The sequence below is a fragment of the Lates calcarifer genome, linkage group LG16_LG22, assembly GCF_001640805.2.
Source record: "Lates calcarifer isolate ASB-BC8 linkage group LG16_LG22, TLL_Latcal_v3, whole genome shotgun sequence".
NCBI classification, from domain to species: domain Eukaryota; kingdom Metazoa; phylum Chordata; class Actinopteri; family Centropomidae; genus Lates; species Lates calcarifer.
In genome coordinates this window covers 11511208-11523755 of record NC_066848.1, presented here as the reverse complement: position 1 = coordinate 11523755, position 12548 = coordinate 11511208, and the positions used below count along the sequence as shown (strand labels likewise).

The 12548-nt window shown below is 41.5% G+C and overlaps 1 protein-coding gene across 5 annotated transcripts in view; it reads right to left on the bottom strand.

Annotated features, from left to right (window-relative positions):
- ctbp2a (C-terminal binding protein 2a) overlaps positions 1-12548 on the bottom strand; it is a 64642-nt gene that overhangs the window by 8064 nt on the left and 44030 nt on the right. For all 5 annotated transcript variants that reach the window (XM_018696856.2, XM_018696855.2, XM_018696859.2 and 2 more), the window contains one exon: positions 3837-3991. In XM_018696856.2, coding sequence (XP_018552372.1) covers positions 3837-3991 — 155 coding nt within the window. The remainder of the gene's footprint in view (positions 1-3836; positions 3992-12548) is intronic.

Below are 12548 nucleotides of genomic sequence, written 5' to 3'. Positions count from 1 at the left end.
GCATTTTTATTATCATCACAATGTCATTATTGTCCTTAATCATTATCATCCCCACATTGGCATTCAGATGGTTTTTCCATAACAGTATGTATGAGCAACTTGTTGCGACCAGCATGAATAAGAGTGCTTTCACCACCTCCCATTTTCCTGGACCTAAGTTTATGTCTGCTATTCTTCATCTAAATGCAAATGGATTGTTTATGTGTGCTCTAAAATATGAGTGGTTGTCTGTGTGTTTATTATGAGTGCTTGCCAAAGCCGGTTTTTGTCACAATCCATTCATTCAGACTGTATGCAAACAAGCTTAGTGGAGTGGATGCAGGCAGCACCATAAAGTAAACTGACAGCTGCTGAGGAACCCAGAAAGCATAAGCAAGTAGCTGCTGCAAGCCACGGCTGTTAAATAACAGGTTTAAATTCACAACCCGCTAACTGAATTAACCTAACCGAGCCAGATTAGCATAGCCATGAATTTTCATGCAACATTTTTATTGGAGCTAGCTGTTGCGGGAGCTGGATGCTAAATTCAAGGTTAAAGCTCTCCTCATGCATTAATCTTATTACTTGAGCGAAGCAGGCCAGTAGCAGGCTTGGCTGGAAGATGATGCTGGAAAATGACACCAAATCACAGCAGACTGTAAAGCAACACAAATATAAGCTGAGAGCCAGTTTACATGAAGTGGGGGGAAAAAATGAGCAAATAGGTTTTGTATAGTGCTAATTAGTTAAAATACCTTTGTGCAGTTTGAGCTGGCATGCCACAGTGCATGTGCAACTTTGCATTGTTTTGTACAAGGCTATTACCTACAGCAAAGAAATCATGAATAATGCAAAGAAAAGCACATAAAGCCCTTAACAATGGCAACACTCTACACTAATTGTACATTAGTGCAATGGCACATTCACAAAGCTTTTAAGAAATACTTGAGTATGGAGAATCATTTGTGGTTTAAGACAGAGTTGCGTAGCATGAATTTATAACTATAAAAAAGTGAGATTTATATGTATAAGGAGGCATATTTTTGAGCTTTAGAGTGAGCCAGCCTGCCCTTTTCCCCCTGCTTTCAGCCTTTACGCTATGCTAAGCTAATCGCCTCCTGGCTATAGCTTCGCAATTAGCATGCAGACATGAAAGTGGTGGAAAGTGAAACAAAGACCAGCTAATTCAACAAATTATTTTATCATTTTTTATTAAAACATAACTTTTAGATGATTATAGGCTACTGGGCTTCAAAGGAAATTTTTTGAGGTTAGGAGTTCATCATGAGTTCCTAAATGTCAAAGTGAGATGAACATTAGGCTTTAATATACTAGTCTAAATCAGGAGTTATGAGCGAGGACAACAATGCAGAGATCTAAGCTATGGTGAGTCCAAAACCAAGCATCCCAGTATGGTTAAGGCACTTATTAAATAATCACAATACCCACAATCAGTATACTGCTCACCATCAAATGAAAGCCTAAAACACCAGTACCATTCCTGAATGACAGGCCACTGACATGCTCCATCTCTCTTCTAATGTTCTTTTGTCCTGACTCATAGTGTTTTGCTGGGTACATGTAATTTTCTCACTTACATTCTCATCATCTGTGGTTGAATGTTGGCCATTTTTACTCTGCACTAAAACAGCAGCACTTCATCACTTCAGCTGTGGTTACAGATACATTGATGTCAAACACACTTGAAAAACACACCACTTTATCATTTGGTAATTCAAAAGACCTCTCTCTCTTTTCAAGGAAAACTACTGCTACAGCTGTTAATAGACCGTGAGTGCTTTCCAATACATTTCTTTTAACATGTACTCAACATGGGCCGCAAAATTTTCACAGGTCACCACTGGCTACAGTTTTCACAGATTAATTAAGTGACAGATTCTTTAAGCCATGCAACTGCTCACTTACAGGCAGTGAATGCAAAGAGAGGGTGTTTGGCTTGCTTGGTGTGTGAGTTTGTTTATATACTTGTGTGTGAACAGTACTTCACTTATGAAACTTGCAGTAAGGTTATTAGCCAGTGTAAGTGTGCAAGTGTGTGTCTCTGTGTGTGTGTGTGTGTGTGTGTGTGCGTGTAAAGTGCCCCATCTGTACCCTCTGCTGTGCAGTTATAGTTGTGGGAACGCTGCCAACAACTATACTCCCAGATGGGTTTTCTGCATGTGTATGTATTCACTATGAGAACATCTCACTGGACAGAGATTGCTTGTGTGTGTGTGTGTGTGTGTGTGCGTGTGTGTGTCTGCATGTGCATGTGAATGTCTGTGAGCTCAGAGACCATGGAAAATACTGGAGACTAAGAAAAAGACCAAATTTTTTTTTGCATTTCTTCCATTTAACCTCTAAATTCATAGTGTTAGGCTGGCATGGAAGTAAAACTGACAAGTTTTAAACTGTAAATGAAAAACAATTAAGGTTTTGAGAATTTAGCACATTGCTATAACATCAACTGAAACTCTTCCTGTTCTCATTTTAAAGAGAAACCCTCCAGCTTGCATTGTAAAATTGCTCCAGTGTATAGACAGTAAAAATAAGACAAATGTTTCACCCACTCTGGCTCAGAACAATTATACTGCATTTCTATTACCAGCCTCCTCCTCCTCTTTATTTAACAAAGCAGCACTTCAGCACCCAGTGGGATTAGAGTCAGTGATGAAACCATTATAGCTGAACTGGGAGAGTGGAACAAGCCAGTGGGCTGAAATATTATTAAAACATTACAGAGGAGGGGACACAGAAGGAGGAATGGGATGATTCTTCTGCACTCAGCTGAAGGCAAATTAATCAAGACTCACAGTTCAAACTATGTGAGTATCACACTGTGTGCCTGCTTCTGCTTATGAGTCCCTGCAAATACTGCCACTACTATTAGTGTTAAAACAGATGGTGCTGCAGCAGAATATACTTTGTGGTCAAACCTATTCTGACACATTTTTCAAACATGTACTGTATGTTACAAATTACACCCTCACTTCCTGTTTGTGCATCTTTGCTGTCTGTCACATTTAAAGCCGGCATAAGTCACATATAAACTATGTGGAGGAAGCGTCAACACTGTGGACAAACGTGTTACATATCATTCAGATTATAGGTGTTTTTATTTCTAATTCTGTGATTGCATTTCTATGTTTAATTACATTTAAATATCTGTTACTTTTTATTTTATCCTACTGAATCTATGTGCTTTCTTGACGTCTGTTAAATAACACTGTGTGACTTGTTTTTGAAATGTGCAATGCAAATAATAATTACTACGTGACCAAAGTTCCATATGTAGGCTAAAAGCTCTGAAAACAAACTTGCAAATAAACCTTGGGATTAGAATATTTTATCATAGATATGTGAGGTCAAGAATAAATCCAAGCTCAATGATAATAATAATTATTATCAAAACAACATTAGATAATTCAGATATATTGTCCAGCCTGTGAAGTTACTTGTTGCAGATCCATCAACTGACATTGTTTTAACTGCTCAGGTTTTCCCCTTTTTATTATTCAGTCTAGACTTAATGTCTATAAACTCCAGATTGCTTAAAGCAAAAAAGAGTAAATATAAAACTGACAACAAATCAACAAGCAGTAATTAAAGTTAATAAAGTACATGAACAAAGAGCTGCTAGAATGAGTGTATAAAGCAGGCTTCTTGTGAACCATCAAGATTTTGGACAAGGCTTTGAGAGCCAGCCCAGGACAGCAACCATCTTATGTGGGGTTGAAAGGTCAGTGCTACAGGTCTGGGCTAATACAGTTAAAGTAAAGATTAAAAAAAAAAAAAAACAGCAATAATAAAATCCTGTTATTTCCTGCAGATAACAATGATGCAGATGATTTTTGTACCTTTTCATGAATCTCCTGCGTGGACTGGGCGTCACAGAAAGCCACGGTGGCCAGGTCTTTGAGGATGGGCATCTCTACGGTGCAGTCGCGCCCATCCAGCAGCGCCACCAGGGGGCGTGGGTGCATAGGCCCGTTCATTATCTGGGGCCGAATACCTGCAGAGAGACGGCGAGAGGAGTGAGGGGAGTTATTTATTTATGTCTGGCGCACACAGTGAAGTGAGCTGCAGAAGAATCAGTGAAATGAAGAAAATGCATCCCACGGCAGGAAGTGTTTACACGGGCAGGGACTGTGTGTTTTGCCTGTGTGACAGGCTAAATCAGTGGCGCACCCACACACACACACACACACACACACACACACACACACACACACACACACACACACACACACACACACACCTGAGTGGAATCGATACTCTTAAACTGGACTGAGCAGCCCTCTACTTTAAACCACTATCATCATCTCCCTCACCTGGCAACGCTGGTCGATATCACGCACACACTCAAAGACACACAACGCTGGTGATGATATGACCCCCCCCCTTCGCTGTTATCCACACTGTTACCAGGCAACAGGTCCTTTCACCCCATGAGGTCACCACCTCCATTATCCTATCACCGTACAGAAGCCAGCAGGCCTTCAGTGTGTGTGTGTATCTGCACCTCCTGTACAGTTTATGCCCGTCACACACTTAACAGACCGAGCCTCGTTCCAACACTGAGGAAAATCAGCAGGTCCCCGACATTTCAATTTCAACTCATGGTCCCGTCCAGTTCTGGAGTAACAGGGCAAATTTATAGTATGACTAGATTTCGACTGTAAACCTATGATGATTTGTTCTCTCTAAGTGAGATTGTGTCTCCCTGTCTTTATCCTCACCTCGTTGCTGTGTTGTGACATGTTGGCACTTCAGGCAGAACAGTGGCAAAAACTGCTAGAAACTGTAACTGTGAGTGTGTCTTTCTTCAGCTGACTCTGACAGAGCGTACCAATTAATTTACTTTCCTCAAAATCGATGCGACATATTCTTTAGGTGATGAGAAAATAAGAGTAACCCCCCCACACACAAACACACACACCACCCCCACCCCGCCCCCCGAAGAAGAAATGTGACAGCGCGGACCCAAAATCCACTGAAAGGAGGGAAAAAAAGAGGGAAAAGAAAAAGGAGAAAGGGGGGTGAGGAGGTGGAGGGGAAGGGGGATGGGGGGTCCATACACCACCACTCTCTGGCTCCCTGCTGCCTGTTGTCATGGTGATTAGAGGATTTGGGCAGGATTATGAAATATTTTATTTAGTGGCATCTGCGCTGCTGGAGAGGACATCCAAGCCTGCTCCCTCTATGCCTGTCGCTCTAACTCCTCTAGTTTTTTGGGGAAGCAAGGACACGGTTTGTGACCTACACAACTGCAGCATGCCAACATATGCTCTTTAAACACGTCAGATGCATGTAGTGTTACAAAAAAAGGGTGCTTGTAAATGTAGCAGTGTTTTAGTTAATCGTGCTTCAATTGTGCAGCATTAAGCTCCTTTTCTGTTCTGCACAGAAGATCGAAAAGGTCGCATTGATCACTGATCCAAGTTTTAAGAAGATGGTATTTTCTGGCACTGGTCTACAATCTAAAGGCCCTGAAGAACAATTTTGTCAGTCAGCTTGTTAGTCAGAGTGAGGGGCTCTTACATGAACGGAAACACACATGAGACATGCTTCTCACTGCTATGAAACGGGTGGGGTTCAGTTGTGGGAAGAAAAAAAAATGGTGCTGCGTATTTCCACGGACCAATCAGAATTTAGCTGCAGTTCAGTTCTAAATTTGATGATGGCTGTTGGCTTAGGCCAGCAGGCTGCTGTCAATGAAATGATCAAACACACACACATACATACACACACACACACAGTCTGGAGCAGATTAGCTTAGATTTGGAGCATTAAACTCTTAACAAATAATTAAAAAAATGATATTCATTTTTCTAACTTTAACAGTAATTGTTGCTTATTTAGTCATGAAAATTTAATGCTGTAGAGAAATATTTGCATTTGAAATTGCTATCAAGCATTTTGTCAGTTATTTATCTAAATGATTTTCCCAGTCAAAGCCATGTAGGCTTAAGCTGAGTAAACTGGTCTAAAGAGAAATGTAAAATCACTGCTTGTCTGCTTCAGTAACGATTCTGGACGCTAAGTTTTAAAAAATACTCCTCTGTGGTACCACATCCTCTCAAGGTATGCAGGGCTACAGTGATGCTACAATAGCACAGGCCGTGAGTTTGATGCCTTTACACACATACAAACACAGAAGTCTGCAAACACGCACAACTTAAAGAAAAACAGACCACCTGCACCAGACCCATCTGAGAGAAATGGAAACGGGAATCATTTTTAAAAAGATCTTAGCTGTGTTTCATTAATCCCAGCTTTTTATAAACTGACACACACCCTGTATGCTGTGTTTTTTGTGTTAATTCATCTAATAACTGGTGGTGTTCTTTCTGTCTGTTTCTGTCAAACTGAGGTGTGTAGCACAAAATCCCAACAAGCAGAGGACACGTGTAGGAGAAGAGTTCACCTGTCAGTGAATTAAAGATGTAGAACTGGGAAAGGAGGAGAGTCTGGTGACGGCAGAAAAAAAAAGATAGAGAAAGCTTAAACTTAACATCTCGAGTGAGTGGGTTGCTTAATTGTTAGACGCTGTCAATCACGTTTAGAAATATGGGTGGGCCTTTAAAGGGGCACTCCACCTATTTTACACATGACTTTTATTTAACAGAAAATCTGGGTTACAAACTGAAGGTGTGAAGGTGGGCATTTAGGAGGCAGTAAAGGTCTACTGAAAGACGCTATAGAGCTGCATTGTGGGAAATTCCCATACTTAGGACTAAAAGCAGGATCAGACCACATTATTTTTTGTCTTTCCCAATGGTCAGCACATCAGATTAGGGCCGTGACATCTTGGTCAGGAGACTGGCAACATTTCAAAGTTTGACCCTGATCAATCATCATTCAAGAAACTGTAAACACACTGTTATGCATGTCAAACCAACAGGCAGGAATAGAACCCTTAAAGCCATGTTTACACCATATAACTCTGCTGCATCCATTACTTTACGTATTAATATATGAGATCCCCAAAGGTGCAATACTGAATTATTGAAGTATTCTATTCACCCATTCACACTCAGGCTCTGTGATTTAGGGAAAAAAATTCCTTTGAGGAAACTGAAACTCACTTTTATTGACCTTTTTTTTGTTAAAATGATTTTCTATTGGTTGTTACTGTTATTACTTGTTCTGCAGTTGATTTTATATTATTGCTTTGCTTTTATGTTTTATGTCTTGCTTACATCGCTCTTCATTGTTTTGTGTTGATTTTATGAGCTGAAGGGTTTTTATAACTGCTGTGTAGGCCACTTTATAACTCAGTTTTCTAAAATGCTTTGGAGATGAAGAGATTATTTTTTATTCTATTTTATTATATCCCAGCCATTAACAATATTATTATTGTGCCGTGCTCCTAATAAAAGCAGTACTTCATAAAAGCCTGAATGTGATATCAAAGGAGAAGAATGATGAGAAAAAGAAGAAAGATAAGGTTAAAAGGAATAATGCGGAAGAGGTGACCTCAATCTTTCTGTTCCTTTTCTCAGAGTATGAGCTGGAAGTATGTATTATTCTCACTGGAGGGACTCATTTCATGTGTGTGTTTGTTTTTGTGTCTTTACGCCGTTGGTGTCTGTTAGCGAGGCAGCTCGGGGGAGAGGAGGACTGCTCGCCAAACACACCTGTGGCTCGGCAGCTCTGCCTCGCGCGCCGCCTCATCACACTCCTGCGGAGTTCATTATCACAGCTCAGGCTGGCTGAGGAATAAAATGCTTCTATCATCCAGCAGTCACACACAAAGAGACGTACCGCTACTCAAACAGACTGTGTATGCGCACAGTGCACGCACAGGAAAAACAGACACAGAAACACACTCCTGAGGGAGAAACAGCGGACATGGAATCAGTTGCTTATACTGTATATACACACATATGCACACACACTCACACACACACAAACAAGAAGCAGCTGGTGGAGAAAAGCAGCGTCACTTGTAGGAAGTAGGTCAAAATGCTGTTGATTAATTATTTCCTGGTTGCTAATAGCCTTTCTCCAGCCTAATAAGGCAGAACGTGGCACCGCATTTAACACATGATGAATCTGCGGATAATTAACGCCTAACAAGGCCGTTAATGAGAGTCTTAATGAGTAGGATACCTGGCCGGTGATTTGAAGGAGTTCACTGGTTTCGGACAGAATGAAAGAAAGGAACCTTCCCTCAGTCCCTCAGCCAAAGAAATAACTGAAAATGACAGTACGTTATTGTACTTAAGCAATTGTGTATTTTGTGTATTTCATTTTAATGGAGTAAAGGTTCAGAGAATTGAAAAAAAATCCTTGACTTAAACAAACAGTGTTGTTGACTGTTGACTCTGGAATGGCCTCTTGTCAACCATCCCTCCAGGGATTGTCTGTCACATCAAACTTAATGAGTTTTGGAGCTTTAGTCTCTTGTCTCACACTGTTGGAGATATGCTGCGATACATTCATCTCCTGCCACTGCAGGTTGAGCAGAGTCCATCATCATTTTAGGACTTCTTAACCCAATCAACAATTTAACTGAACTCAAAGTGTCAGGAGGAAGATGTTATTTAGAAACAGGGCGAAGTTGACAACATACGGGAGGACATTCTCTCCTTGATTCAATTTAAAACAGCCTAAATATATGTCTGCATGATATGTACTGACTGTACCCCAGCTGGGGAAAAAGCAAAAAAAGATGTATATTTGACCACAGCTAATGTTCTCTCTTTTGCCATTTTCTAACTAGACAAGCAGAACTACTCAGATGAAAGAAAGCTGCACCACCTACACACTCTCAGAAGCTTGAGAAGATAAAATCCTGCCTTAAACGTAAGAAAATGTACAACACTGTTCGCTGATCTGATAAGGAAGGTCTGAGTTTTTGTGGTATGAGTATGTGGTGTTGGCCTTTCCCACAAGAATTCAAACATTCTTTTATTTGCTTCACAAGTGTTTTTTTTTTTTTTTGTATTAGAGGAGGGTCATGGTGTATTTTTGATTTGTGTTGAAGAAAATACTGATATATATACATGTACAATTTATGAAAATGTAGTAATCTATGTTGCACTGTTTTTTTTCCCATGAGGTAAAAGCTCTACAGAAATGTGACAAACAAAACCTCATTACAATATTACTGAAAAAAAAAACTGTTCTTAAATTATTGCCCAGTCCTAAAACACTTTGTACATTTATATATATGTATATATATATGTTAATCCTGTTATGGCAACTGTGCTGTAAACCCAGCACAGACACACTGGCAGTAATATTATAGTAACATTACACTGCCTTACTGTATGGCCTATTTGGTCCCTACAGGCATCTGTAAACTAAATGTTGATTACCATAGGGGCATTATTGGTCCTCAAGGAATATTACAGGGATATTACAGAGACTCAGACTTAGCTTGCAGCTGCAGACGGCTGTAATAACAGTCATCTGTTGATGTTAAATGTAAGCAGTAACATAACTGGCAATGGTTACCGTATGTCTGTTGATTTTAGATGATTAATGCAAGAGAATCAGGCACATTTTTATCCAGTGATTATGAGAAGACAATCTCAGTAAAGTTGAGATGATCAATTACTTATTTTGCAATCATGACAAAACAAAGCTTGTTATATCGAGATTGTGAAATAATTATTCCCTGATCACAAAAAAAAAACAAACTGTTACAATCTCTTCAAGGGTTCAGATGGATTTTTAAACTGGCAAATCACTCCCAAAGAGAAACCATAAGTGAGTCTTACTTCAATAATTTATATTTGTTGTGTCACCCTAGTGTGGCGCCTACCACCCCCACTGACCACACAGCAGCTGGTTTCACAGCAGAGGCCGTGGTAGGCCAGAGGCCCAGCTACTAATGAAGGAAAAAACTGATCGCTCCTTTTTCTTTACTTCACTCAACTCATGTCCTACCACTTTCTCTCTGTTTATATACAGCTCCCTCTCTTCATCCCTCCTTTCTCCCTTTGGGTCGGCAACCAGCCCCAGGGAGCTTGGCAGCAGCTTTGCCAGCCGCCCCGCCCGGCAGCCAGACCCAGAACCTGGACTCCAGGAAACTAAAGCAAAGCCAGAAGTCTCTCTCTCTCACTGTCCAAACAGAGAGACCCACCCAACACCAGAGCAGAACGACCAGACTCACTTCTGAGGGCGACAAAAAAATGCACCGCAGAGACGTTTTTCAAGGGCCTATTGGTTCTTACGTAAACTTCTGCGAGCAGCAGAAACAACATGGCTAAAGATGGTTTACATTAAGCGGTAGGATATCTTGGCTGGATAAAAATGCAAATTGCCTGTGCCAATTTCCTGTTATTGTACCCAAAGTATTTATCATAGCACAACAGCCAGCATTGTCTGCAGGCCAGCAAGTAATAAAGAAACAAAGCCAACAGCTTAACTTAAAGCCAACAGACTAACGAAATCTAAACCGTGTTTAGTGTGACAGCAGATAGTCTTATTCAGTGGAGGTCGTGTGTTGTTACATCCCTCAGGGGACGCTTGAATGTACTAAGGTTGATATCGTCCTTTAGCCAACGCTAATCACAAACTGGATGATTCTCCAGGCAGTATGAAAACTTTTGGCAGAGCTGGCAAGAACGTACTCTCGACCACAAATGGATTGCAGATGTTCTACACTAAAAAGCCTTTTTGGATTCTGACAACAGAAATAGAAATCTTTTTAAACGTTAGAGAAAAAAAAAAGAAAGCAGCAAAACTCATAGAAATATGTCTCTCCTTAGTGAATACGATCTGGTGTCTAATTCTCTCATTTGGAAGGGCTGATCTTGGAAAAGCAGCTCAGAAAGCTCTGCTGCCAGACACTGTGAGTCAGAGTTTTCAGAGGGAGAGGGATCATTTCCTAAATAGAGCGCAAACAATCAATGAAAGAAAATAAACCCTCGCTCGAAAACCTGTGCTTCTCCCCACGGGTTTGGGGAAACCAATCTTTGAAATTGGTATTTAATAACATCGCACAACATCAGTTATCTTTACTTCTCCAGCTCTGTTTTCTGACAGATCGCGTGCTCTGGTTTTGTGGTTTCATGGATCTCAAAAGTTGCCCCGGTTGGTTTACAAAGACGATTTCATTTGCAAGTTAATGCGCTCCCCTCAGATTTACTTGTGGCTTGTTTGTGAGGCAGTCACACACACTTTGAAAGGTAAATAGTCCACTTTGGGACTGCGGTGTGGTATCAACTTACCTGCACTATTGTGATTTCCTGAATAATTACACTGTGTACTCTGCCATCTCAAATCTCTTTTAATAGCGTTCAGAGACAGTTTAGTGTCCTCACCTACAAAGGAGTGACACACTTTGGAGACTCTTTTATTCCTGATGTCATTTTCAGCTGACTCTAAATTACATGTGACTTCTTCTAGCAAACCCTCGCCACCCATCAGTTCATTCTCTGCGCTCTCCTCTTGCCCTTTCTCACTCTATTTCCCACCCCTGACTGTGTGTGAAAGGTGATGAAATGCTCCTAAATTACCCAGACTGGTGCGATACATGCCATGGACGCTCCCACACCAGTCCCCGCCATCAGTGGAACAATATAACTGGGAAAACAAAAGGAAGTGAGGAAGATTTTCCATGGCACGATGATGTCAGGGCCACAGCGGCGGTCGCCGAGTTCACAGCGAGCTTTGCAGAGAAAACTGCTCCGTGGTTGACGCCGAGCCAAAACGGGCTCAACGGGAGCTTAGGACCAACAGCTGGTTCTGGTTACCTAGCAACTCCCAAGCCTGGGGGGGCTACAGTGATGGGATAGTCCAAGAGAAAAGGGTGGGAGGGGGGCAATAACCCAGTGGGCTTTGTTTGTGGCAAGTGCAGCCAATGAAAGAGGAAAAGCTTGATTTCATCATATCACAATCAAACCTTGAACCCCCCCCCCCCCCCCCCAAAAAAAAAAGCCCATGGGCCACCAAACCTGGCAACCTCCCCAAAAAAACAGGAGAGTGAGGTTTGAAGAGCGGAATCCGAGCGTAAGTGGCAACGTTCGGTGTTTCTCTGCAGCATTTTCCATCAGGAAGCCAACATGGCTCAGACACACACACACACACACACACAGAGTTTGGCTGCACTTAGCTTCACACACACCCACAGATGATAACCATTAATGATCACTGATTATCAGGGATGTCACAGATTTCATTAAATAAAATGCTCAAGGGCATTCACAGCTCTCAGTGCCAATGCTCCCTTCTACTCTGTTTTTTTTTCCTTTTTTCTTTTTTTAATGCTGGTTGTGTATGTCCACCTGCACGCTACTTAATATAAAACAGCTATGCTACACACTACAACTGTGTGTACATGTTAACAAGAATCCGGCGCCTGTATTCTTGGGAGTGTCCACTTTCTTGAGTGTGTTTACGATCCCCTGGCATCCGTAGAAAAGAGGGGAGGTGTAATCCTTTTTTTTTTTCCTCCTGTTTTTTGGCAGACTTGCCTCCTCCAGGCCCCCGCACCGGACCCTATCAGCGCCCGACTGCACTGCCGCCACCCGGGCCTGTCTCTTGTTCCACTATACGGTCACACAAAGACCTTGTTTGTCCTCCCTCTGCCTGCCCTCCTCTAAACTTATCAC